Genomic DNA, 25,435 nt, shown 5'->3' with positions numbered 1-25,435 from the left:
AATGGTGGATCCTCTGCAACTTGAAGACTTTAGATCAAGATTTGGGGACTTCAGTAACTCAGCCAGAGGCCATGGGCCTATTACAGGAGGGGGTGGGTGAGGGGCTGTGGCCTGGTATACAGGTCAGACTGGATGATCAGGATGGTCCCTTCTGGCTATGAGAGTAGCTCTGTGGAGTTTCTATGATAAGCGTCATCTACTGGAACATAAAACAAAAGGGAAACGTGTAGCACTGAGAACGCTCTCAGAGGTTAGTTACTGTAAACAGATCAGGGCACTTTTGTGAGCATGTGTAAATTATTGGTCAGAAAAACCAGTGTCTTTATTGAAATGCTTTTGTCAGCTGAATACATTATTTCCAGTCGAACATCTTGCAGGAAAAGCCCATTAGGGACACATTTTCTGGGCATACTCTCTGAAGTTGAATGAGACTTCAGATGAGGTATTCCAACATTATAATGATAAGGGCCATATAGATACCTACAATAGATAGATAGATAGATAGAAAGATAGATAGATGGGGTGGATGGGGATAGATAGATGGGGTGGATGGGGATAGATGGATGGATGGCGATAGATAGATAGATAGATAGGGTGGATGGGGATAGATAGATAGGGATAGATAGATAGGGTGGATGGGGATAGATATAGCCCTAGGTTTATTAGAAGGGACAGATATGCAACAAGATTTTTGTCACCCCCACCACAAACTTGCAATGGGACCTGCTTGTGTGGGCTCCGTGTGGGCCAGGGCTAGCAGATGCAGTTGCAAGATGAAAGCCCCAGGGGGGTGATTTCATGGGCTAAAGCCCTTGCATTTTATCTGGCAGCAAAGCGCCAGGCCCACTTTGGGGGCACTCTGCAAATAAATGGCCCCCTGCACTGAAATGAGAGGGGGGAAGCTCATTCAGCAACCAGGGCCTCTATCTAGGGGCCAGAGCAGCCTCGTTCCCTGAGGACCTTCAATGGGGTCTGGAGACAGGGCCAGCTTTAGGCCTATCCTACCAGTTCCCCCAAATCGGGCCCCGCACCTAATTGGGCCCCGCGCCCAGTGAGAATCTCGTCCCTGGCTAGAGGCGCCTTTTTAATTTTCACTCACCTGGCGGCGCTCCGGGTCTTCAGCGGCACTTTGGCAGCGGGTCCTTCGCTCGCTTCGGGTCTTCAGCGGCACTTTGAGTCCGTCAGTGCCGCTGAAGACCTGGAGCAAGGGGACGACCCGCCACTGAAGTGCCACCAAAGACTTGGAGCAGGGCCCGGTGAGTACAAGCCTCACATGTTTTTTTATGTGTTTTTTTTTTTTAAGTCATCCCTGCCGAGGCCCCACCAAAACTGTTCGAATTGGGCCCCGCACCTCCTAAAGCCGGCCCTGTCTGGAGACCCTCAAGAGGGCTGCTGGATTGAAAAGAAACTGGGGACCTGTCTCCCTATTCCCCTGCCTGCGGCCCCCAGGGGACATCTCCCCCAAAGGGCTCCCCCAAAACAGCCCAGATTCTCACTGACTCAAGCACCAGCCGGCGGGGGGCGATGGGGGCTGGGGAGGGGGGCGCTCAGCGCAGCGGGGGGGGAGGGAGGAGGGGAAAGCAACCCCCCCCGTTCCCTATCGGCCGTCAGAAAGCCTCTCTTGGCCGCCCCTTTAATTCCGGCGCTGCGCTGCGCTGGGAGCCAGGCGGCTTGGCTGCTGCAGATCCCGCCGCTCGCCCCGCAGCCCGGCGCCGGGGTCCCCATGCACCGGCCCGGGGGGTCCCCGGGGCCCGGCCAGGCCTGGGGGTGAGCGGGGCCGGAGCGAGCTGGGCTTGATCCCGTGCAGCCTCCGGGCCGGGGGGATGCGGCTGCCCTCGCCCACCGCCGCCCGCTGCCCCCTGCAGCCGCCCAGCAGCCGGGCTCGGTAGCCAGCCCGCCCCCGGCGGGGAGGAGAGCCGCGGACCCCGCCTCGCCCGAGGATCGTCTTGGCGGCGGGGGCTGAGCTGCTTCCTCCCGCCCGCCCCGGGGGCTGCAGCCGGACCCGGCGCCGGAGAGCAGGGAGGGGAGCGGACCCGCTTTCTCGTGCGGCTCGGCCAGCCCCCCGCTCCGCAGCATGCGGCGGCTCCGGAGACTGGTGCATCTGGTGCTCTTCTGCCCGCTCTCCAAGGGCTTGCAGGTGAGGGCCGGGGAGGGGGCTGGGGGTGAGCAGCTGCCGCCCTGGCGGGGGTCCATCCTGCCTCCTTGGGAGGGAGGGGGGCGCTGCCGTGGATCCCAGGTTGGAAATAAATAAATACCTACAAAGTTAAGCCCGTGTCCGGCTCCGCAGCTCGATCCTAGTGCAATTTGGAGAAGGAAATTAAAAAAAAAGGGGGGGGGGATTTAACCCCCTCTTCTCCCATCACTCCCTAAGGGATTCACCCGAGGGGGAAACTGACAGATGGTTAATTTCACTGCACCTTTGCGTTTCCATTGTAGGGGACCTTGTGGGTCAGGGGGCTGGATACATAGAGAAAGATGAAAATTGTGTTTTGTGTGCATATGACAGATGGATGGATGGGGAGAGTCTGATGAAACCATTCCCTGGTACCAAACTCATTTTTCTTCTCCTGCAGAATGCTGGGTTCCTATACCAAACATTAGAAGAACCTCCAGCCCTGTGAGCTGTGTCATTGTGGTGGCTTCTTTTTCCATTTCCCCCCGAGGGTTTTTTATTTTATTTTAATTTGATAAGAGTGACTGGTTCCCTGTGGTTGCTGGAGAGGGTCAGTATGGATGCTACATTTGTAAATCTGTTTCTGACCCTGCTGTGAATGAAACCTCAGGTATGCATGTAATGAAAAAAGCAAATAGATGGATATTCAGCTTCAGCTCCACTATATTTAGGACTTGATCCAACCCTCATTGAAATCAGCAGGAGTCTTTCCACCGACTCCAAGGGGCATTAGATCAAGCCCTTAATCCACTGGTTTGCAGTGAGATATTTTAACCACTAATGCTCTCCCCCACCCGCACCCCTCTCTGGCTTGTTTTTGAAAAGTGATCCTGGATTATTCTACATGGAGTAAATATGGACCAGCACGGCACACCAATTGCATAACAGGAAGTTTAACTGTGAACCTCATGTTGGGAAGAATCCACATTGATAAACTGGCTCTTTCATGCTATGTAGAGGCAATCAGTCCTTACATAAATAGTGGAACAAACCAATGCAGCAATGTACCAGTCTAGAATGACTACTTTTTTCTCTGGCACACCGACCTAACTGAATTCAAAGTCTGGGTCATACAGGAGGAGAAGGACTAGGAATAATTATCTCCCAAGAGGTCTTTGGAGTGGCAAGGAATAGAACTTAGCAACAGAACCTGAGGTTCTCACTCAAGGCAAAACTCCCAGGGAATTTCAAGGAAAATGAGCAGAATTTGAGGCTCACTGATATATATTGGGTGGGGGCAGATCTGACTCTGGAGAGCAGAAATTCCTCATCCATGAATGTTCTACCAGAAAAAGTCACACGGAAGCCAGCAATGATACTTGTCTTTTCAAGTGGCCATTAGAGCTGAAGGAATAATCCCAGCTGCTCTTACATGTTTGGTTAGCTGGAAAATGGGCTAATGTGAGGAGGAGATCTCTTATTATCCAGTAGGGCCAGCACTGGGGGAGAAATGGAAGGAATGGCAGAGAAAATGAGAAAAAGAAACCCAGCAAACCCCAAAAGGCTGAGGGAGCAGTTAAAGAGCAAAATTCTCAGCTATGGCAGATCTGTTCCTGCAGAATGATGTATTCCCTACTGCCCTCTCAACCCCTCTCCAGCTGGAATGATCACAGTCCTGGCAATATAGATCGAATTTGCAATGCTAGCTCGGCCCTCTGCCAAAGCATGTGGGACAGTCACAAAGAGATGGGGATCGCTGCCCAGGAAGGAGCTGAGCTGAAAGCATTCTGCTGGCTCCTTTTAGTCCTGATCTCAGAGGTGAAGGGCCTCTGAGCTGCCCAGGCTCTCTGCTTTCCTTATCGTACTCAATCATGGCATTGAAATGGGCAGTGGGGGTGTTGCTGTACACGAGGAGCAGCGTGAGCATTACACGCAGGACTTGAAATCAGTCCCTGGTATGGGAAATGGAGTGTCAAATAGCGAGCTCCCACCAACGCAGAACAGAAACAGGCGAGCATGTTAGCCATCCATGTTGGCATCTCTTTACTGTGCTCTGCTCCTCTTGTGCCAACTGTGCAGCTCTGGCAATACTTAGCAGCATTTTGCACTTGCATTAGGATTAGTGCCATGGCTCTTTTTCCGAGTACTCGCTGTGTTAACCCTGCAAGGCAAAGTCAAGAGACCGGCAGAGCTGTTTAAGGACCAAATCCAGCACGACTTCTTCGCACAAGAGGTCTCCTTGAAGCCATAAAGGCTTGATTCCCTGTGCCCTGCACCTTGTGTCATCATTTATAGTTGGGCAAAGTGGGCCAGGTCCTCAACCTATCCCCAAGTATCTATCTAGCCCTGTAAACATAAACTGCAGCTGTGCTGATTTGCAGCAGCTGAGGATCAGGCCCAGGAAGGGCAAAGTGGGGAGTGAAATGCCAGCACCAGCATGAGTGTCAGATTCTGATTTGATTGCATTTCATGCTCCCTTTGCCCAGGTGCGCATGCTGACGTAAGGAGCCAGACAGTGGAGAATCCGCCTCTAGGTGTCTGTGTGAAATCAGTGCATTTGGCAGCTGATGTGTGCATATTTGATTTTGATCTGCTTCATCAAATTATGAAATCAGAAATGTGATGCCGACAGAAAGGAACTTGATATTCATTGGCTAGAGAACCTCGGTCAGTGAGAGCCTGGTGTGCACTGATAATGGTCCTGAACCAGTCTTGTTTGTGATGCTGTATTTTGCTTTTTTTAAAATTTGCCTGTAATACAGTTTACTCCTTTAATGTAAGAGTCGTGGGAAATCTTATTGACAAGGCCTGAGTTTCTCTCTCTGTTAGCAAGGCCTGGCAGTTGGCAGTGGTAAAGAATCACAGAAAGAGCCTTTTTCCTCCAACACTGAACTCCATTAGAATAAGGGAAAATCCAGCATTATCCCTAAAGCTTCTCTCTCTGTCTCCAGGCTTCAATGGGGAACTTTTGCTGAGAACCCAAGGCCCATCTTGTCTAGCTTCCTGCAACCGATTTAAAGAAACAGTACAAATATACAGGCCATGGGGCAAATTGTTTTGAAAAGAGCCAGAGTGACATGGGTGATGAAACCAAGGTTACTCTGGAAGGCTGTGGAAATGCACCGATGCTCTCTGTAGTGAAATAACAGCCAATCCGCTAGTAAAGCCCAGCAGAGAAGAAAATGGATGTTGCACATTTTGCCCTAGTCCCACATCTGTCCTGAAAGAGCATCGTCAGAGGGGCGGCTAGGTAGGCATGAGACTGGCTGGCAGGTCATGGAGAGCTGCGGCAAAAGAAAGGAGACAGAGCAGCCTTTGAGCGCTCTGTCAGGTTCGCCTTTGAAGTTCACTCCAGCCAAGTATCTGTAGCACTTCAAACAGGAGGCACTGAAGACTCCTGCTGGCCAGCTGACAGCGTGTTATTCAGCCTACCCACTGTACCCTGGCCAAAGGAAGGGCAGACACGAGCTGCTGATGAGATGTAGTTGAACTTAATGAGAGCGTCCGGTGTTATGGTAAAACTCTGCCCGATAATGAGAACAGGTTTTTGTGAAATATACATTAAAAATACCCGGAATGTCTCTGTCCTCACTGGGATGAAAACTGCCTGCAGAGGGAGCCAGTGGGAGCAGAAGATCTGTTGCTCATTCTCAGGGTTTCACAGGGGGTTAGAACACACTTGTCTGCAGTTCTCTTGTCCTCCAAGCCCCACTCCCTCCCTTTCGTCTGTTCAGTCACCTGTGTGCACTGTGAGCTCTCTGGGGCAGGGAAGTGTCTTTCTGTTAGTTGGGAGGGGGCCCTGGTCCCTGCCGTTAGGGGTTACCGAATGATTAGTCAAGGAAAGCGACTGTTTAAACACCAACACAAATTCCCTCTGATTTCCTGGAAAGTGGCCCATATTTTGCCAAAAACTAAATACATACAAACTAGCAAACAAACGGATCCCTTCTGGGGCCAGATTCTGTTCCCTTTTACGCCGTATGAACTAGAGTCAGTCAAGGTTTTTAGCTTGGTGGAGTTACTCATAAAACTGGAAAAAATTAAACCCGAAGGGCCAGATCCTCAGCTGGTGTAAACTGGCAGAATTCCACTGACTTCGGTGGAGTTATGCTGATTTATGCAAAGTGAAGATCCAGCTCTAAATAAATCAAGACAAATGGGTCCTGTTGTTATTTATAGAGCAGGTCCTGATGCCATTCAAACAGCTCTGATGTAAATCCAGAGTAACGCCGAGATTTTTAGCCCAGTGGATTTATTCTGGATTCCACTGGTGTAACGGAGAGCAGAAGTAGCCCTGGCGCTGGAAACTCTAATACCAATTGTCTCAGCTCAGTGGATGAAGGCTGGATCATGCCACTTATAGCAGCTGAAGATGGAAAAGGCCCATTCGATTGTCTAGTCCAGGGGTAGGCAACCTATGGCACGCATGCCAAAGGCGGCACTCGAGCTGATTTTCAGTGGCACTCACACTGCCTGGGTCCTGGCCACCGGTCCGGGGGGCTCTGCATTTTAATTTAATTTTAAATGAAGCTTCTTAAACATTTAAAAAACCTTATTTACTTTTCATACAACAATAGTCTAGTTATATAATATAGACTTATAGAAAGAGACCTTCTAAAAAGTTAACATTTATTACTTGCACGTGAAACTTTAAATTAGAGTGAAAACACAAAGACTTGGCACACCACTTCTGAAAGGTTGCCGACCCCTGGTCTAGTCCATCCCTACAGTGTACCTTGGAATACATTGTCTAGGCAAGTTTTACATGTCTTAAGAAATGGCATTTCCAATGCCCTCCTTGGGAGAGCACATAGTTGACTGGACCATCATTGGGCTGATGGCTGAGCTGTTAGGGTATGTAACTTCCCTTGAAAACGGAGACAGGATAACATGAGTGCAGCCTCTCATCTCTTCACTTATCATCTAATCTCTCTGGGTATGTCTACAGGGTAATTTCGAATTAACATAAACCAGTTTTATAAAACAGATATTATAAAATCGATTGCACGCGGCCACACTAGGCACATTAATTCAGTGGTGTGCGTCCATGGTCCGAGGCTAGCATCGATTTCCGGAGCGTTGCACTGTGGGTAGCCAACCAATAATAACAATAACAATAATTTCGATTTGCGGCCACACTAACCCTAAATCGATATGTTAATATCGATTTTAGCGTTACTCCTCTCGTGGGGGAGGAGTACAGAAATCGATTTAAAGAGCCTTTTAAATCAATATAAAGTGCATTGTAGTGTGGACGGGTACAGCATTAAATCAATTTAACGCTGTTAAAATCGGTTTAACTGCGTAGTGTGGACCAGGCCTCTCTCTCTAATCACTTGCCCCAATATAACATATACTATTCTCCTGTAACTGGCTTGCACGGATTTATGAACCTATGTGTATGATGCACTGACATTAAACCAGGGCCTCATCTGAACTGCCAAATCCAAACACCTTCAGAGTTTGAGGTGGTCAGAATCTAGATCTAAAATGTTGTGGCCCAGGCCTGGCCCATCCATTGTTGATTCTCTGGAGGTTGGATCCCAGCCCTGGCAGCTTGTCCCAGCAAACCTCTTTGACAGCCTCAGCCAAGGGATTTTTAAAAAGAATAAAATGACCAAATAGGCCAAAGGCAGTTGGTATTTGGATCCAATTAATCAAGAGGGAAAAGCCACTGGTGGTGTCTTCTGGAATAATTGGCTGGCTTGCTCCACAGATGGAGACCAGGTGTAAAATAAAGAACCCTAACATTTTAGGGACCTGTCCTGTAGTTCTTATGCAGGTGAGGCTCCCAAGCACCTCAATGGGAATGTTGAGCCTGTAGTGGTGTGGCAAACTCTGGCAATTTTATTGCGAGTCTCAGGATATTTGATGTTTTTTTCTTAAAGCCCCAGCTGCTGGAATCATGTCAATACATCAGAATCAGGGCTTAAACACCAGAAGGCAAATATTATTTTTTCAAATCTCATGGATTTTTTTTGTACCGGGGTGGCAGCTGACGCATGATTTGAACAGCTGGGGTTGTCCATATTGCTGGAGCTAGCTTCTGCCTGCTGAACCGGCTCTCTCTTCTTGGCCACACAGGAGTTTCTGGCCTTGCTGCTTGGGCCAATGCAATAGAGCCACTTTTTTCCTTCTAAGCTATCAGCGGTGAAGGCACCTGGTGAAGCTTTGTGACACTCAAATATAATCCAAAGACTTTGATTCATGAAGATTCCTCCATCAGTTTTCCTGGGCCAGTTTGAAATCCGTACACTGACACTGACCTACAGTCAGACAAGTAACCAGACTAACCGGGACAATATAAATGTTCAGGTGTTCCAAAGGACTCAGATAGCATGTGGCTTTACCAAAGTGTGCTGTGAGCAAAATTCCTATTGAAGCCTCCTGCTTATAAATACATTGGCCCAGTGCATTTTTTCTCCCTCTAGTGGCTGAATCATGTAAAAGGAGTATGAGTCTGTTACTGATTTCAAGCTTGCAGACCCAGGTCACGCTTGTAGCGTGAGATGTCCTGGATTCAGTGCTGTAGGTGACCCAAGCAGGGCATCATTACATTCAGATACCAAGCACCGGAATAGAAAGAATAGGATTTTTAGACTAAACACCCAGTCTCGCTTGACGGCCCCATATCAGGCCCCCTCTAGATCCAACAGAAGCCGCCTTGGGGGCAGTATTAAACTGCCAGGAGAAAGCCCCATTTGCTGATGATGTGTGTGGGCCTTTATTGAGTACAGCTGTTTTTAGATAAATGCAACATAGTCAAATAGGAATAGTCACAAATCTCTTGTATTTGTCAACTGCTCATGGTAATTAGAGTCCCCCTTTTTGCAGACAGTAATTTGTGGTGAATGTTTTTGATGGTGAAATAAGGCTAACCCAGGGCTTTGTGGGCTGATTCACACCTTGGTACAGTATTTGCAATTAGCACACACTGTGTCAAGATGTCTGCTCAAACCTAGACACTTTCACACTTATCTGCAGATTAGTTCAGAAACAGTTATTCAGATTGAACTGAAATAATGTAGCTAATTCAGTCCCATCGAGCTGAAATGCAAGAACGGGAGTTTGTTGCCCTTGTTTCCGACAGCAGGTCAGAAAACCATATGGCGTTCATGCAGCTAGATCAAGGAAGTGCTACAGCCCCAATATTTAGAATTCATAAGTGGCTTTGGAAAATGAAATGGGCCAAATCCTCAGCTGGTGTGGACTGGTGTAAATCCATTGGGTCCATTCAGATCCGGCCTTACATGAATAGAAACAGTTGCCAATTTTGGTTAGTTATTTCACTGGAAACTGTGGGTCAGATTCACCCCGATGTGACTCTCTGATTAACTGGACCAGTGTGTTTATAATCTTTGCTGGAGACCCAAATACAACATCACTGAGTGGGCATGAATAAACCAATGAGTGCGACATTGATTGGTTGATGAAACATGTTTGCCGAACTCTCTAAGGCTCAGCTGGAAATGTGCTAATGAAATAACGAAGTGAACAATTAACAAAGTGACCCCCCCAGTGTCAGTGGAAGTTCTCACTGACATTTCTGCACCACTTCCTAAAACCGTGCTGGCCCCTCCGGCTCATGCCCTCCGGGAAAAGCCAGCAGAAATAGGGAGGCATTGAAACACACATTGAAGGTCAATAAACTTGGCCTCTCAGACCAGTATGCGGCATGAGTCCACAGCTGGTGACCTCTAAGGGAAGATACCCTACTTCCAGCCGCTGGGTGTCTGATCCAAAGCCCACTGAAATCAATAGAAAGATGCCTATTAACTTCAATGGCCTTTGGATCTGGTCCTAAAAATGGAAACTCTCAGTTTGAGTGATTTGACTGATCACAGCTGTTGAGACAGAACATGAGGAGAGGGGGCGTTTCTGCGGTAGCCATGATCCCAACCATAAAATGCCAGGAAGACTGGAAACAAAGTCTTCTGTGAAGAGCTCTGCCAAGTAAGGGACTTATCCAAAGTCCATTGAAGCCAATGGGAAGACTCCCATGGTCATTGGCTCAGGTCCTAAGTTTGCAGCTGCTATTCTGCACTAGTTCAGGTTTCTAAGTGATCTCCAGATGCAACCTCAGGAAGAGTGCAATGCAGGAATCCAGTCTAGAGCCAACCAAGGACTGGCTTACTGGGGCAAGGTTCCTCCCCAGGAAGGTTGCAACCTCCTCATCACATGCAGATGAAATGAAGCAGTTGGCTGCTAGATCTACTTAACTGTTGGGGATCCACCAGGACTCCTGGATCCCATTACAAAAGTCAGGCCAAGACCCTCATGGCAGGGAAGCCAAATGATATCAGAAAGTGGCACTGCGGTTGCTGGCCCTGGGGCAGAGAGGGAGAAATTACTGTCTTAATGCCAGGAACAAGTCAGTCTCTGAACCTTGTCGTTATTTGCATGGAATATTGTTGATGCCTTTGACAGACCATTCATTATTCATTGTTCCTGTGAACTCTCCAGAATGAAAACCCAGAGGTAAGAACCTGACAGTCATCATCATCATCACGTTCCCATTACGTCTCTGGTGTTTAGGGCAGTGACGAAGCTCCTCCATCCCTGTCTGTTTCTGGCAAGTCTTCCAGTGGTTCCCCAGCTGTGCCACAGGTTTTTCAGCTCGGCTTCCACAGCTCCTCACCATGTTGTTTTCGGGTGGCCTCGTTTTCGCTTGCCTTCATGTGTCCATTTTATTCCTACTCTGGTGATGAAATCAGTTTCTGTCTGAAGCACATGGCCCATGTCTGTTGTTAATCTTCCTAATCCCATCCATTTGCTCTCGCTGGCATCCAGGATGTGTAAACTGAAGCATCTTATCTCTGCTGAGATGTCTGTGTGTTCCAAACACCAAGTTTGGTTTTTCTTTTGGTGGTGAGCACTTCAGTCTTCATGCCAGTGGCTTCCTCTTGGCTTTCACCGCTGCCGGTCCTACGGGTTGTTGACTCCTGCCGTCCATCACACACAGGAACAGTCAATTTCTCCGCTGCTGTTTCTGTAACATATTTTGTTTTTTACTGGACAGGGTTGCTAGCCCTGTGCCTAACCCCCAACCTGGAGGACCAGGGTGTCTGTTTTGTCCGGCCTCTCCTCCACAGACCAATCCAGCCGGGTTGAACCTGCCCAGAGCAAGAAGCCTCCGCTGACACAGACTCTAGGGATTGTTAGATCATGCGAGCTGTCCCACCACAACAAGGCATGGACACCAAAGGACAGAATATGACAGTGCAAGGGGTTTTTGTTCCATGTACATGAGGTGTCCTGAAGGAGCAACAGGCAATGCCTCCAGCTGTAAATGTCAGCATAGAACCATTTTATCCCAGGCCCCTTACGAAGGGGACAGTGGCGGTGTTAGAGAGTTTATGGATGACTGGAATCCCTGCCCTTGGAATATACTGTAGCTAGGAAATGTAGTTTTTTTAACAGGACCTTGGAACAGTTTCACAAGAGGGTCAGCGCCTCTGCTGTTGCAAACCAACCCAGTCAATGGAGCTGTGCTGACATAAACCAGCTGAGCCCAGCATGTGCCATGAGATAGGCGCTTGCATTGTGAGCTTTCCCAAGCAAGGCAGCGCTGGAGCGGCTCTGTACAGGGGAGATGAGAGCTCAAAGAGAACCCCAGGGGCTGCACATGATCACAGGGGTGATTCCCCTCCCCTCCCCCGAGCTGGCACTGAACCAAAACACCAGAATGGTGTTAGGGACTCGAAGGCGGGGAAACGGCTCTGTAGACCCCTGCCCCTCATTTCTCACATAACAGATAATATTTGCTTTGGAAAGGGCTGATGTTTCTTGCATCGCAGTGACAGAGCTGCATCACCTTGGGGCACAGTGACATCACCCCAAACCTAGGAGTCAGCTGGCATGTGATTTCGCCTTCCGGGTTTCAGGACATGTGGTTACCCATCTCCATTGTACTGAAGAGTCTGGCCAACTTCTTGGATCCTCACAGAATAATCTTCCTTTTCTTTAATTTGCAAATGACCTACTCGCAGCCATGTTACCTGAGAGATTGGGGTGTGTAGATAAATCAAAATAAAGGTTAGAAAAAGAGTTACTGAGAACAGAAAGTCTGAAGTTTCTGCTGGTGCTCAGACTATTCCATGTGGAAATGTAATCACGTGAGCGTGCCTCCCGAACACACTCAGACACAGATCTCCCAGGCCCAGCTCCTCCAAGGTGTATAGCTGCCAGTGAAGATCTGGGTCACAGTCACTCCCTTGCACACGCCCAGGGCCATATACACAGACATGCTCGCACACTCACACACACACACTCACTCCCCCAATAGGTATGTACCCAGATCCACACGTGACTACATATGCCCATGGCCACACACACAGCTCACGTGTGTCTGCCATTAGGATATTTTCCCCTGATAGTAATGCATGTCTACAGCCTGTTTGGTGACCTTCTCCTCTCGCCTCCACATGTAATAAGCTTTTTTGATGGCAATTCCTCTCCTTAGGGGCTGATAAAAGCCCCATTTCAGCTTAATTGGGGCTATAATCCGTGAAAAAAATGACTAGAGTTAGGCAGAAACCAGCGAGACTCCTCTGATCTCAGCCTGAGGCTTTTGACACTCCCTCCAGCTGGGATTTTGTGCAGCATGGGTGTGTCTACACTGCATTGTAAGCCTGGGTCAGTGGGACCCGGGCTAGTGGACTCGGTGTGTCCAAGCCCAGGCCGGAGCATCCACACTGCATTGTAAACCTGGGTTTACAATTGCTGGACCTGTGGTCTCTCACCTGGGCTAATGGATCCATGCTGCCCTATGCAGACCTTCTGACTTGGATCTGCGGCTTGAGCTGCATCCACACTGCAGAATGACAGGGCTTGGACTCAAGTCTCAGTGGGACTTGGGTTCAGACCCCCTGTGCCAAGTGGGTCCTAGGACCTGGTCCTGAGTAGCTGACTCGAGTCAGACTGATTTGTGTGTGGACAGAAGGGCGGGGTTGGTCTCAAACCTGAGCCTGAACTTGGGTCTACAGTGCAGTGTAAACATACACAATGGGATTGAGAGGAGGGTAATTGCTTCTTCCCCTAGGAAGGACTCTGCAGGAGCAGAACTTGCTGTGGGTGACTCTGATGTGATTTGCTTTGTATCTGCCAGTAATTCTGGGAGTGAAAAACAGCCCAGTTATAAGTGCACCTAACTGCTCCGTCTAGCGTGCTTTAAATTCAAGATGACTGCAGGAGCGGGGAAGGGGAGTGAGTCCTGCACTCTCCTCGTGCTCCTTCCCTCCATGCCCAGAGGCCACTGGGGGCAGAGCCCCAGCTGGGGTGAATTGGTGTTAATCAGCAGTGCTCCACTGACTTCAATGGCCAAGTTCCACCAGCCACGGGTCTGAACCAATGGAGGATCCTTGTTGCACAATATGTCCCCTATGGGGACCGCCGCCAAAACCTTAATACTGCTGCTCCTTGCAGAGACTCACCCATGGCCACCTGCTTATTTTACCTGATCCTTAGAGGAAGGAAAGCAGTGCTCCTCCCATGGGGCCCAAATCCTCTTCTCTGTACTTTCCTCCTTTTTGTTATTTGCATTGTAGTATGCCCAGAGGCCCGGATATGGGATCACTGCCCCCATGTGCTAGGAGCTGTACAAATATTCATCCATACACTACTACAACGCAAATAACAAAAATGACAGAGGACTGTCCCTGCCCCAGAGAGTTCACAGTCAAAGCTCAGCAAGGCAACAGGTGAATACACCAGCTGGGGTTAGGAGGACGGATAACGTAACAGTGAAATTATCACGTGGAGTGTAATAAGTCACAGTACACCCCCTGCCTAGCCTTTTTCAAGTGTTAACTTTTATATTCCTTGTATGTAATGTTGGCATTTTCCTGTTGTTTTTTCCAGAGTCGTCTCCCTGGCATCAAAGTGAAATATCTTTTCCTTGCCTGGCTGGGCATCTTCGTGGGCAGCTGGGTGGTGTACATACATTACTCGTCCTATTCCGAACTGTGCAGAGGTCACGTCTGCCAGATGATAATCGTGAGTGCTGGCAACTTTTACTTCCTCCTGCTGCTTTGCTTCAGATCTGTGTGTTTTTCAAAGCCCTCAGGAAGGGAGAGGGGGACTTCGGACATTGGGAGGTAGTGTCATCAGAGCAGGGGCTGGACTCAGAAGTCCTGGCTACATTTCCCCGAGGGAAGCGATCGCTGTGATTGTTTGGGTGTCACTTTTAACACATTTTGAGGGTTCTTGAGGATGAAAGGGGCCATATATAAAACTAAGACAGGAGAGGGCTGAAAATCGTATAGGGGAGATTTCTGGTGCTTCGGCTTCCAGGCAATGGAGGGGGAACAGCCTGTTCCATGATGTTTTTACATTTCAGAAGTGAAGAAACAGCCCAGTGAAAGATCCAGGCACTCACATACTGTGGAGAGGCTCAGAGCCTGATGTACACTTCATAGCTGGTGTGTGCTTCTATAAGGGACAGAACCACGTCCCTGGACAAGAAGCCCACCAAATTCAGGGATGTTGGTGTCCCTTCCCATTCTTTGCTCTGGTCTCAGTTCCCACAGTGGGTTGATCCTGCCCCCTAGGGACAGAACAACACTAGGGCTGGCCAGAAAACAAGAATTCCTTTCCACCAGTGTTTCTCAAACTGGGGTCGCTGCTTGTGTAGGGAGAGCCCGCTGCAGGCCCGCGCCACTTCCCACAGTCCCTATTGGCCTGCAGTGGCGAACCGCGGCCAGTGGGATCCACGATTGGCTGGACCTGTGGACGGGGCAGGTAAACAAACCGGCCTGACCCGCCAGGGGCTTTCCCTACACAAGTGGCGACCCCAGTTTGAGAAACCCTGCTTTTCACAAAACATTTAGAGATTTAGTCATGTCTTGTCATTCTGTGTTGGAGATTATTTTTATGAAAAATCGGAGAGAAAGAGCCCCAGGCAGAGCGGAGACTTGTCCTCAGGTCTGGGAAACATTAACATCAAACCCAAGCTGCTTCTGTGACAGGTTTCAGTTATGACAAATGGGCATTTTCCAGCAAAAATAAGTTTTTGTCAGAAAATTCCCGACCATCCCCAAGCTTTAGAGAAGTGTGGACGCATCTCCAACCCCAGCTTTGTGGCTTGGCCTCATCTCTGATTTTAGCATTTCAGGACTGAGATGAAGTTTGGTTTGAGTTCTAATAAGGCGCCAGGAGTCGGGGGAGGTTTCTGTTTTCTCCCCGATGGAAGAGAGCGGATGACTGTAGCCAAATGATGCTGGAGGGCTTTTTGGCATGGACCTGGCTTCTTCCCTTTGTGGGGAGATGATCTGCTGTGCTTGATAACATATCTAGGGAGCTCTAAGGCCTTTATTCCCCTAATATCTGAGTACCTCCTACTGAATGAGCTGGCTGCCGGGGGATCTGAGAATGGAGCGTGTCCGTGTGGGCAGAGATGGAGCGAGGTGAACAATGTGGAAAACGTTTCTTGACAAATGCATGGCGTGAATGTGTGGCAAGGCCTTGTGTGCGGCAGGGGTTGTCAGAATGAGTTCAGTCTCACGGGGCCGTGCGGAGTCTCAACCCCTTGCACGCGCCCAGGGGCAGGGTAAAGGAGGGCCGGGGAGGGGTGTGTCTGAGGAGCCGACCTGGACTTCACTTCCAGCCTTATCATGCTGAGCAGACATGTAGCCAGACTCTCCCCTCTCAGGCCCCGCTCCTGGTACTCGGCTGGAGTAGCCTGGAGACGAAAGATGGCCTTACAAGGAGGGCCCTGGGCTGGGTCTCAAGACACAAGAGTCACAGATGGGTAGGATTGGAAGGGACCCCAGGCAAGACAGCTGGGTTCAAATCACAGCTTTGCCCCAGCCTCCCTCTGTGAGACCTTGGGCCGGTCACCTTGCCTTGGTGCCAGTTCCCCCTCAGTACCATGGGGAGAATCTCTTTTTGGGACTGTCTCAAACTCTGTGTTTATGGAGCTCCGATTAGGGGCTCGCTGGTAACACAAACAACTAAGAACATGAACCGATGAGGTAGGGTCCTTGCTCTGCAGAGCACTCACCCCTGCTCACCCCTTCTCACCTTGTGCCAATACGCCCAGTGCCCTGAAGGTGTCCTGGGCAGCTCTTCTCCTCCCCAGCAGCCTCCAGATGTGCTGAGCAAGCAGCCCCGCAAAGTGCGGCTACAGGATTCCACAGGGTGATGGCTGGAAAGCTGCTTCAAACCATCATGGTGCTTCTTACTTGGCTCCTTGGGCTTTATGAAGGGATGTCTAATTAGAGTGAACACCTCTTTGGTGGTCCCAGATGCTCGCCCAGTGCTTCCTGTCTGTGACTTCCCAGTGCCAGAAGCCTCCGACCTGCAAAGAAGCCCACTTAGTATTCACCCGATAGCTGTAATTAGTGGAGAATCAAAGATCATCTATGCCACAGTTAACATACACAAGAGTTTTCAGCGGTGTAATGAGGCGTAGATGCCGGAGAATTTTCTGCTTCTCTGGCTCACTTCTTGCTGCCTTCCTAACCCCATTAACACTTGTTGGGTTCTGCTTCGTCTCAACTCACCTCTGCTCTCACCCAACCTTCCGCAATGGAAATAACACCGGCCCCGAGTCAGCTTTAGCGGGCGTCCATGGAGCCCCAGAACTGGGACAGGGCCCCTTCCGTTCAGATCTCTTCTGAAAAAGGAGTCAATGTCTTCTCCTTCTCAGAGTACTGTTGCCAGGACAGGCATCCCAAGGCCCTGAGCCTGCTCCAGCTCACAAAGCTGGTCTTCAGGTCTTGAGACCAGGCCCCTGGCTTCATATAGCAAGAACGGGACAAAAGCAGCCCCATTTCCCCTGCACTCAGCAATGGTGTCACTTAGGAACAGCAGCAGCACCCTGCCCCCCCGGCATGTGGGGAAGAGCAGACACAACATGTGAGAAGGCGACGGCCTCAAGCAGTGAAAGGAAATTGCAAATGTTGCCACCTTGTGAAGTGACATCGCTCCACGGTATTTCTCTGCCCTGCCTCCCTCCTCCAAAGCCCCCTCCCTAAAACCCAGCCCTGGCAATGTGGCCACTTGCCCAGACAGCCTCCTGATCTCCAACCCATCTATTTCCTGGAGATCCACCCGCTGAAGCATCATCCAGGGTGTGGAGGTGCTGTTGATCCTGGGGAAGGTAGCAGCTTCCTCCCACTCTACAACATTTTTCCTCCTGTGTGTGCTAGGACACTGTCCGCTCCCTTGCGGGAGAAGAGCCCTCTGACCCTAGAGGATGTGAGCCGATAGCTAGATAGGAGAGACCTAGACAGCACCATCGGCTGGAGGGTGGGATCTGGGTACCAAATGCATAAGCCTCAACCATTGAGCTGCAGGAATAAGACCAAGATTTGCAAAGCAGCTAGTGACTTTGGGTGCTTCAGTAATCAACTTCAGGTGCCTCAAAGGGGCATAATATTCAGAGGAGCAGAACACCCCTCAAGTCAGACCGCTTCAGAGTGACTCAGGTTGGGCCTGCACTAACCAAGATCACTAGTCACTTTGGAAAATCCTGTCCTAAGTCCTTCATCTGGGAGTAAGGAGAAGGATGGGGGCAGATACTAGAGGGAGAGCCATAGCTAGGGTGACCAGACAGCAAGTGTGAAAAATTGGGACGGGGGTGGGGGGTAATAGGTGCCTATATAAGATAAAGCCCCACATATCGGGACCGTCAATTTAAAATCAGGACATCTGGTCACCCTAGCCATAGCTGAATGCCTTGAGCCAGGGTATTAGACCAACATGTCTGGGAAACTGAATTTTCCAGCCTCATGCTGGTTTGGTTTGGGGTGAGTACACATCCCACGAGCAATGATCACAGCTGCCTGAATGGCTATTTGTGGGGGGCTGAGCAAGCGACCCCACCTTGAGACTCCTGTGCCGTGTATTGACACTGGGACACAACATCCACGTGCTTTGGGGGCTGGGTTGCAGCGCGCCGGCCGTTTCATGACACTATGGTGACGTTGTACAGAAACATCCTGGGGGTCCCATTGCAGCCTGTTGTTGTGTTGGGAGAAGTTTGTCTTGCCATGCAAACCTCCCAGACTGACAAGATGACTAGAAAGGCAAATGGTGGGAGAGGGATTTTTTGAGGTGGGGGGGGCATGCCCCCAAAATGCAGGGATATCCTGTGCCAATGCAAAATGCACACAGAGATGGACAGGTAGCCATTTTCAGGATCATAGGATGGAGTCCAGTGTCTTCCTGTTATACCCTCCCAATACAAATCCTAGTCCGGCAAAGAAAACCATTCTGGGCCTGATCCTGAGCATCCACTGAGCACCCAGAACTCCCCCTGATGCAATGCTCTCAGTATCTTTCCGGCTCAGAGCCTGCAGGACAGATCTCTTTGCTGCGAGACTGATGATAAAAAGAGCTACCGTGTGTCAACAGGTATGGATGCTTGTATGTATAGGCATGCATGTGCTTGTGTGTGTATGTGCGTGCTTGTGAACTTCTGTGCACACGTGTTTGAGTGCGAATGCCTGTTGGCGTGAGCGTGGTTGTGTCTGTGCAGCCTTGTCCACGAGTGAGGGTTTGTTTCCGCGTGTGCGTGCGTGTTTGTGTGTGTTCACTCCATTTAAATTCCCAGAAATGTATTTCCTGGCTGTGGGTTTCATTGAGACAGATTAACTCTCACCCCTAACCCCACTAACCAGCCCTAACCGACTCCTGCAAATGGCCGTAGTAACGTTGTTACATTCTAATCTGATAGTAGGAAGGAAGAAAGCAGCAGTGGGGGAGGGAGGATGTTAGTGGGATTGAAAAATGCTTCATCTGGCATGCAGGCTGAGCTGTCTAATTGAGCCAGCCAGCTCTGGGAAGCTGTTAAAACCCAAAGGAATGGTGGATGGGGGGAGCTATGAGAAAGACAATATTGAATAAACGATGCAACACTGTCCATCAATTTTATCGTTAACTCTCTGTCATCTCCCTTTGGGGTTCTAAATACCTCCTAACAAGTTATTCGTTAAGGATTTAAATTCTGCTGTCAAAATTAGAATGAAATAGCAGCACGTTCATCTCCTTTTTTGATTCTTATTTTAAAGCCATGAAGGGTCTTTTCCACTTCAGACCAGGAAGGGAATGATCCCGGGCCCCGACCTGGTCCTGTCACCCCCAGGAAGATGAGCCGCACGGGCCCACAGAGGAGGAGGAGGCAGGAGTCACTTCCACCTGCAGAGGTGCCATGAGCATGCCAGGGCTGGGGCAAATGTGGAGGAATCTCTGCCCCAGAGCTTCAGAACTGCCCAGGGGGCTGGAGCCGCATAACAATCACCAGAGCTTCTCTGAGCAGGGGTGGAACTGGAAGGGGGCTGGAACAATGAGGTGCCAGATCATTGGCAGAGCTCTGAAGTCAGATCAGTTCACCCCATCTGGGGGTCACAGCCAAACAGGTGTATGTATGTGTGTCCAGGCCTGTCCGTCTACTGCTATCCCACTGGGGCCTGGGGAAACCTGTGCATTTCCAGGCCTGAGTTCCCTTTGGAGCCTGAGTGCCCTTTGGAGGAGGTAGGCTTCTGAAGCTTCCAGCTGAGCCTGTCTTAATCTCCTGCTATTGATCCTGACCCTGCAGCTAGGAAGCGTGTGGTATCTCCTGTGTAGAACTCAGAGGGGAGAGAGGGACTGGGAGTGGTGGGGGGCGGTGGTGAGGAACAGCCCTGTGCATAGTAAATGACATCTGCGGAAACTCGATGCCTTGTGAACTGATCCCGGTCCTCTGGGTGCTCACACGGGGCCCTTTGTTCAGGGCAATCCTCACTTGCTGGATACCCGGCTCCGTCTTGGCTCCTTTGGACTCAGTCACCTCTCCCTGAACCCAAAACCTCTCCCTTGTAACATGAGGAGAGAATCGGCCCTTGTGTGAGCCCACCAATGTGCCCGGTATGCTCCCTGCCCCTCCGAGCCCGTGCCAGGGCTGCCTCCGTGCCCTGTCACAGGGATCCCCCTCCTCCATGGCTCGGATGAAAGCTGTGTGCACGATGCCCAGATGGCACGATGCTGTGTGTGAGCGGCGCCGCTCTGTTGGGCAGCTCGGCAGAGACAAGCAGCCATTGAAGTGGATGGACCGAGGAGAAGCAGCTGTCACTGGACCAGCCATGGGAAGTGGCCTAGGGAGCATACCCCACAGCTGCCAGCCCACATCTGGTACCCATGCCCCTGCCCCACACCTGCCTAGTTCTTTGAAATGTGAGATGTGACTTTCATAGTCCTGCCTGGGCCTTAATTCTCTTTCTTCTTCAGACTGAATATTCCCTTGTTATTGGAGGGTTGCTCACAGGTCCTGGGTTGCATGCGTGTGTTTGGTTTTTGGGTGGCTCATGAGTCCTGGAGCTGAGTATCCTGGAAACATAGGAATTGTCTGACCAGAATAGACCCTTGGCCCACCTAGACTGGTATCATGACTTGAAAAGTGGCCAGCGACAGGATGCTTCAGAGAAAGGTGCTGGACGTTTCACATGGGGGCAGTTTCTTCCTGACCGCCAAGCAATTAGTGCTCAGCCTATACCCTGAAGCATGAGAGTGTACTGGCTTGTTTTGCAGCATCTTGTAAATAGCTGCCAGCATGGATCACACTTACAGAAGAAAAAAACATTTCAGCTTCTACTGTGGGGAAAAAGCTATACAAAGAATTACACAGACTTTGAAAACAGAGTGAAAAAGATGAAAATTGATCAAATTTGGGGCCAGGCAACTTCAAATCTCTCTCTTTAAGTTGGCTATAAGATTCTGTATCAGCATCTCTTCTAGACTGCAGTGTAGTGCTGTTGTGTGCTGTTAAACAGCTGCCATACTCCAACCCAGAAGTGGCCGCATTTCAGTGGGGGCTGAAGTGACTCCCCATACAGTTTACCTATCACTTTGGGATGATATGCAAGATATTCGTATTGGGCCAATACTCAGTCCTTACTTAGACAAACCTTCTGTTGTCTTCAGTGGATGTTTTGCCTGAACAAGAGCTAGACAGCATTTTGGCCTATTGTTATTTATTCCAGGGGTCGCTCCTGACTGACTAGCCAATCTAGTGTTCACATCAGATCTGCCTTCAGTGGTGATTAATTCTTGTAATTGGAATGAAGTGGGGAAGAGAGGCTTTACTGTGAATGCTGCTGGAGTCGGATCCGATAGCAACCCAGATGAATGAAATCTGCTTTGTGATCTAATTAATAAAAGACAAGGGAAAATTATAGCATCGGTTTGGAACAGATTTTGTTCTAGATGGGGTAATCCCTTACTAATAATTATATCTAGCCCTTATATAGCACTTTTCATCAGTCAATCCCGGAGCACTTTACAAAAGGAGAGACCGTATCATTATTCTCATTTTACACTTGGGGAAACTGAGGCACAGGGTAGGAAAATGACTTGCCTAGGGTCACCTAACAGATCCATGGCAGAGCCAGGAATAGAACCCAAGTCTTCTGTGTCCCAGTCCAGTGCTCTGCCCGTGAGGCCTTATGATTTCAGTGAAGTTATTCCTGATTTATAGGGTTGTTACTGAGGTCACAATCTGAACCATTTCCTTCTGTACTGTTATTAAGTGGTGCACAGGCCTTGTGCTGACCCCCTTCCCAGAGGTGAATCCCTCCATGACCCCTCATTGAGCTGGAAGACTTGACCAAGGGGACTGAGTCATCTGCACAGTGGGTGACGGAGACTGGTTTCACGCTGAAGGCTTCACACAGCAGGTAGTGAGTAGGTGGGTGCAGATACCTGCGTGTTGCTCCCCCGCTTGTGTGCACAGCCGATCCATGCTGCATGCGTACCTACCTCCACTGCCTTCCAGGGCAACTCTCCACACCTGGCCAGGAATTCACCCAGCCGAGGGATGGGTAAGGCCCTCGCAAAATGGAAGGAAAGTCTCGAGAGAGCAGGCTCTCTCTCTCTCTCTCTCTCTCTCTCCCACACACACTTACCAAGACAGGCTTTTTAATCAGCCCTGATTGCTGAAAGGTTGTACTATGTTTTGTTAACGGATCAGGGACAGGAGTGAGTGAGAGGGAGAGAAATCCAAGCTTTTAGCGTGTCGGGGCCAAAATGTACCATCGAGAGCTGGGGATGGGAGTGGCCTCTACTGAACAGTTCTTAAGGCCCCGATTTATTGGCTGTTAAATGAGGCGTGACCTGCCTCCCGTCTGATTGAATAGTTGCTGTACAGGCAGCGAAGGGGGTAACTGCACAGCAAGGTGCTGGGTGACAGGAGGAGGGAGGGCACTGGAAAACATGCAGCAGCCAGGCGGCTGAGGATGTAGAGGTTGGCAGGGGTACCAAGAGCAAGGAGAGACCAGAGCTTGTTTGCCTTTCTGTCCTGATACGGTCCAAAAAGTGGTGATCTGCTGGGCAGTAGCGTGGAGCGATGGGTGATCGGAGCTGAACATCTCTTTATGAGGATGTATTAATAGTTTGTATTATGGTAACGCCCAGTGGCCCCCGCTAAAATTGTGGCCCATTGTGCCAGGCACCATGCAAATGCCCAGGAGGAGATAGTCCCTGCCCCATAAAGTGTAGACCCTAAATAGACAGGGTGGCAGGAAGGCAGGATGATTCTTAGAGCTTTATGGATTTTCTTGTCCCGTGAGAATTTTTCAGATTTTTGAAAAATTTTCCTGTCCCAAATTGGGCCAAAAAGTCAAAAATCTCTAAAACTTTCATGACCTGAAAATCCTTCATGCACTGCTGATCATTGGATGATGGTGCAGAGAGCTGTGCAGTGACCTGGAGAGGCTGAAACCAATTTGATGGGCTCGGAAGAGGCTGTAACCGATTGCAGCACTAAATAGAGGAGAGGAGAGGTGCTGAGACGTGAGCTGTGGCAGTTTAGTAGCAGAGAGGCTTATAAGTCAGTCTACAGTGAGGTGGGGACAGTGGGTTCTAGGCTGGGGACTGTGATCAGGACGAGGAATTAGGAGCCTGGATGCTTCTCTGAACCTTCTCTACCTGTGGAGCATGCAGGGTTTGGCTGCAAAGCTCACAAGGACAGAGTTCCTGCTGCTGGGGGGCTGGGAGTCCAGAGGGCGCTGGCTTGCTTGTGGAGATGTTTGGTGTTTCCTCTGCAACCGTGCCGAGGGAGATGCATGGGGAGACAAAGTGGGGAAAAGCTACTGGCATGGCTTCCAACCATGAAGGCAGGGCCCAGTCTGGGACACAGATTCAGGTCATAGGCTCATAGAAATGCCGGGCTAGAAGGGACCTGGAGAGGTCATCGAGTCTAGCCCCCTGCGCTGAGGAAGGGCCAGGTCACCATCCCTGACAAGGGTTTGTCCAACCTGTTCCTATGACAGGGATTCCACAACCTCCCTTGGAAGCCAGTTTCCGAGCGTAACTGCCCTTACAGTTGCAAAGCTTTCCCTAATATCTAACCCAGTGGTTCTCAAACTATTGTACTGGTGACCCCTTTCACACAGCAAGCCTCTCAGTCAATCCCCCTTATAAATTAAAAACACTTTTTTATATATTTAACACCATTATAAATGCTGGAGGCAAAGTGGGGTTTGGGGTGGAGGCTGACAGCTCATGACCCCGCCATGTAATGACCTTGCAACCTCCTGAGGGGTCCCAACCCCCAGTTTGAGAACCCCTGATCTAACTAAATCTCCCTTGCTGCAGATTAAGCCCATTGCTTCCTCTCCTTCCTCCAGTGGACATGGAGAACAATCCACTGCTCGCCTCTTTATAACATATTTGAAGACTGTTTTCAGGTCCTTGCTCCATCTTCCTTTCTCAAGACCAAACATGCCCAGTTCGATTGGTGCTTTGGCCCCTCTCCCCAGGCAGGTGTCCCAGGCGCTGGCAGAAGGAGCCGGGGGGCTGCTATGACAGCAGCAGGTGGAATGTCCGTGTCCGCACAAGGGTGGTTCTGAACCCGGCATACACTTGGCAAGGGCACCTGAGAAGCTGGGTGTGTCTGGTGGGGACATGGAAGCAGACACCTATTGATTAGCCAGAGACGGTGGGGCTGGGATGAGTGAGCCCCATTGACTTCAATGGGACTGGCTGGTATCCTGCCATAGGAGTCTGTGGACTGGTGATTACAGCTTAGTGACTGGACAGGTGGTGACCAAGGTAAGGGGCAGGGGGTTTGTGTATGTGTCTATGGAGTGAGAGCTTTATGGAAGGACAGCAGAGCCTTAGCTCTGCCCGGGCACTGCCGGGGTTGAGATGTGGTGGCAGGGACATGGATCAATGTGCCAGCTTCAGCTCCGTTTTCTTTTCTGCTTCCCCTGCCATGGCAGACCCTACTTCTTCTTGATCCTAGTCTCATGCTGGCTGGCTCGGTCTCCAAGGAGATCCCTGCCTCCCTCTCTGAACTGCTGGCAGACAGAGGATTACACAGCAGACGGTGCTCCCTGACAACTGCCATTAATGGCCTTCTGAGCATTTCCCTGTATGCAGCCTGGACTTTGCTGTGACGTACTCCTGTGAATCCACTGCCTGCGCCCCCTCCCTGCCCGCCACACACACCCCAGACGTGCTCACCTCTGTTCCACTCAGCCTATGGGGCCACATTATTATTAGAACTTGTTTAGGTAGAGAGACCCCAATGGAGATCAGAAGCCATGGTGCTAGGTGCTGCATGGACATGTAGTGAGAGAGAGTCCCTGCCCCGCAGAGCTTATAGTCTAAACAGACAACTCAGGATTATTACCCCATGTCACAGAGGGGGAACTGCAGCCTAGAGAAACAAAGTGGCTTGCCCTAGGTCACATAGGGCATCTGTGGCAGTACCGAGAACTGAACCCGGGTCTCAGGAGTCTCAGGCCAGTGCCTGAACCCGACGGCAGACCCTGTGCTGAAAGGCGCTAGAGAATAGGCATCGAGCAGAGGGAGGCATGATGCAGACACAAAGAGGCAGCTCCTTCTGGGAAAGCTTCTCCAGGTGCCTGGAAAACAGCAGCTCAGCTCCCTGAATTTATCGTTCAATCTCTCCTCGCGCTCTGCCTACCTGTCGCCTGCTGCCAGCTCTAGTAATCCCTCTGTGACACATCAGCAAGCCTACGAATCTGTACCCTTGTTCCTGGCTTCTCCCTCTGTCTCATGACAGCTGCATTACTACTACAGCACCCGAGCTGTAGGCTGTGACTGGTGTTTTCTCCGGCGATCCCCAACAGCCAGGGCCGAAGGCTTGTGGACTGGTCTGGGTCATGCTGCAGTTGGAAGCTAGGGAATGCTTTTGCTTGAGACTTGCCAAGTCTTAGATGTAAATTAATAGCACAAGCAGCAAGATTGGAGCAGGGAGACCATAGCCGTGGTCCTGGGAGCATTATCGCGCTGTTGAAGCCTGTTAGAATGATGGGTTTATATGCAGGGTGACACACGTGGCAGACACCGAGCAGCTAGTGGGATGTGGGAGGAAAGGCT

The 25,435-nt window shown here is 50.2% G+C and overlaps 1 protein-coding gene across 1 annotated transcript in view; it reads left to right on the top strand.

Moving 5' to 3' along the window:
• Window positions 1–1,936: 1,936 nt before the first annotated feature.
• Window positions 1,937–25,435, top strand: part of DIPK1B (divergent protein kinase domain 1B) — a 39,259-nt gene continuing 15,760 nt past the window's right edge. The window contains exons 1-2 of the mRNA XM_030535693.1: window positions 1,937–2,137; window positions 13,973–14,107. Coding sequence (XP_030391553.1) covers window positions 2,075–2,137; window positions 13,973–14,107 — 198 coding nt within the window. The 5' untranslated portion in view covers window positions 1,937–2,074. The remainder of the gene's footprint in view (window positions 2,138–13,972; window positions 14,108–25,435) is intronic.

This window comes from Gopherus evgoodei, chromosome 16, assembly GCF_007399415.2.
Source record: "Gopherus evgoodei ecotype Sinaloan lineage chromosome 16, rGopEvg1_v1.p, whole genome shotgun sequence".
Lineage (NCBI taxonomy): Eukaryota > Metazoa > Chordata > Testudines > Testudinidae > Gopherus > Gopherus evgoodei.
This window is presented reverse-complemented; position numbering and strand designations above follow the sequence as displayed.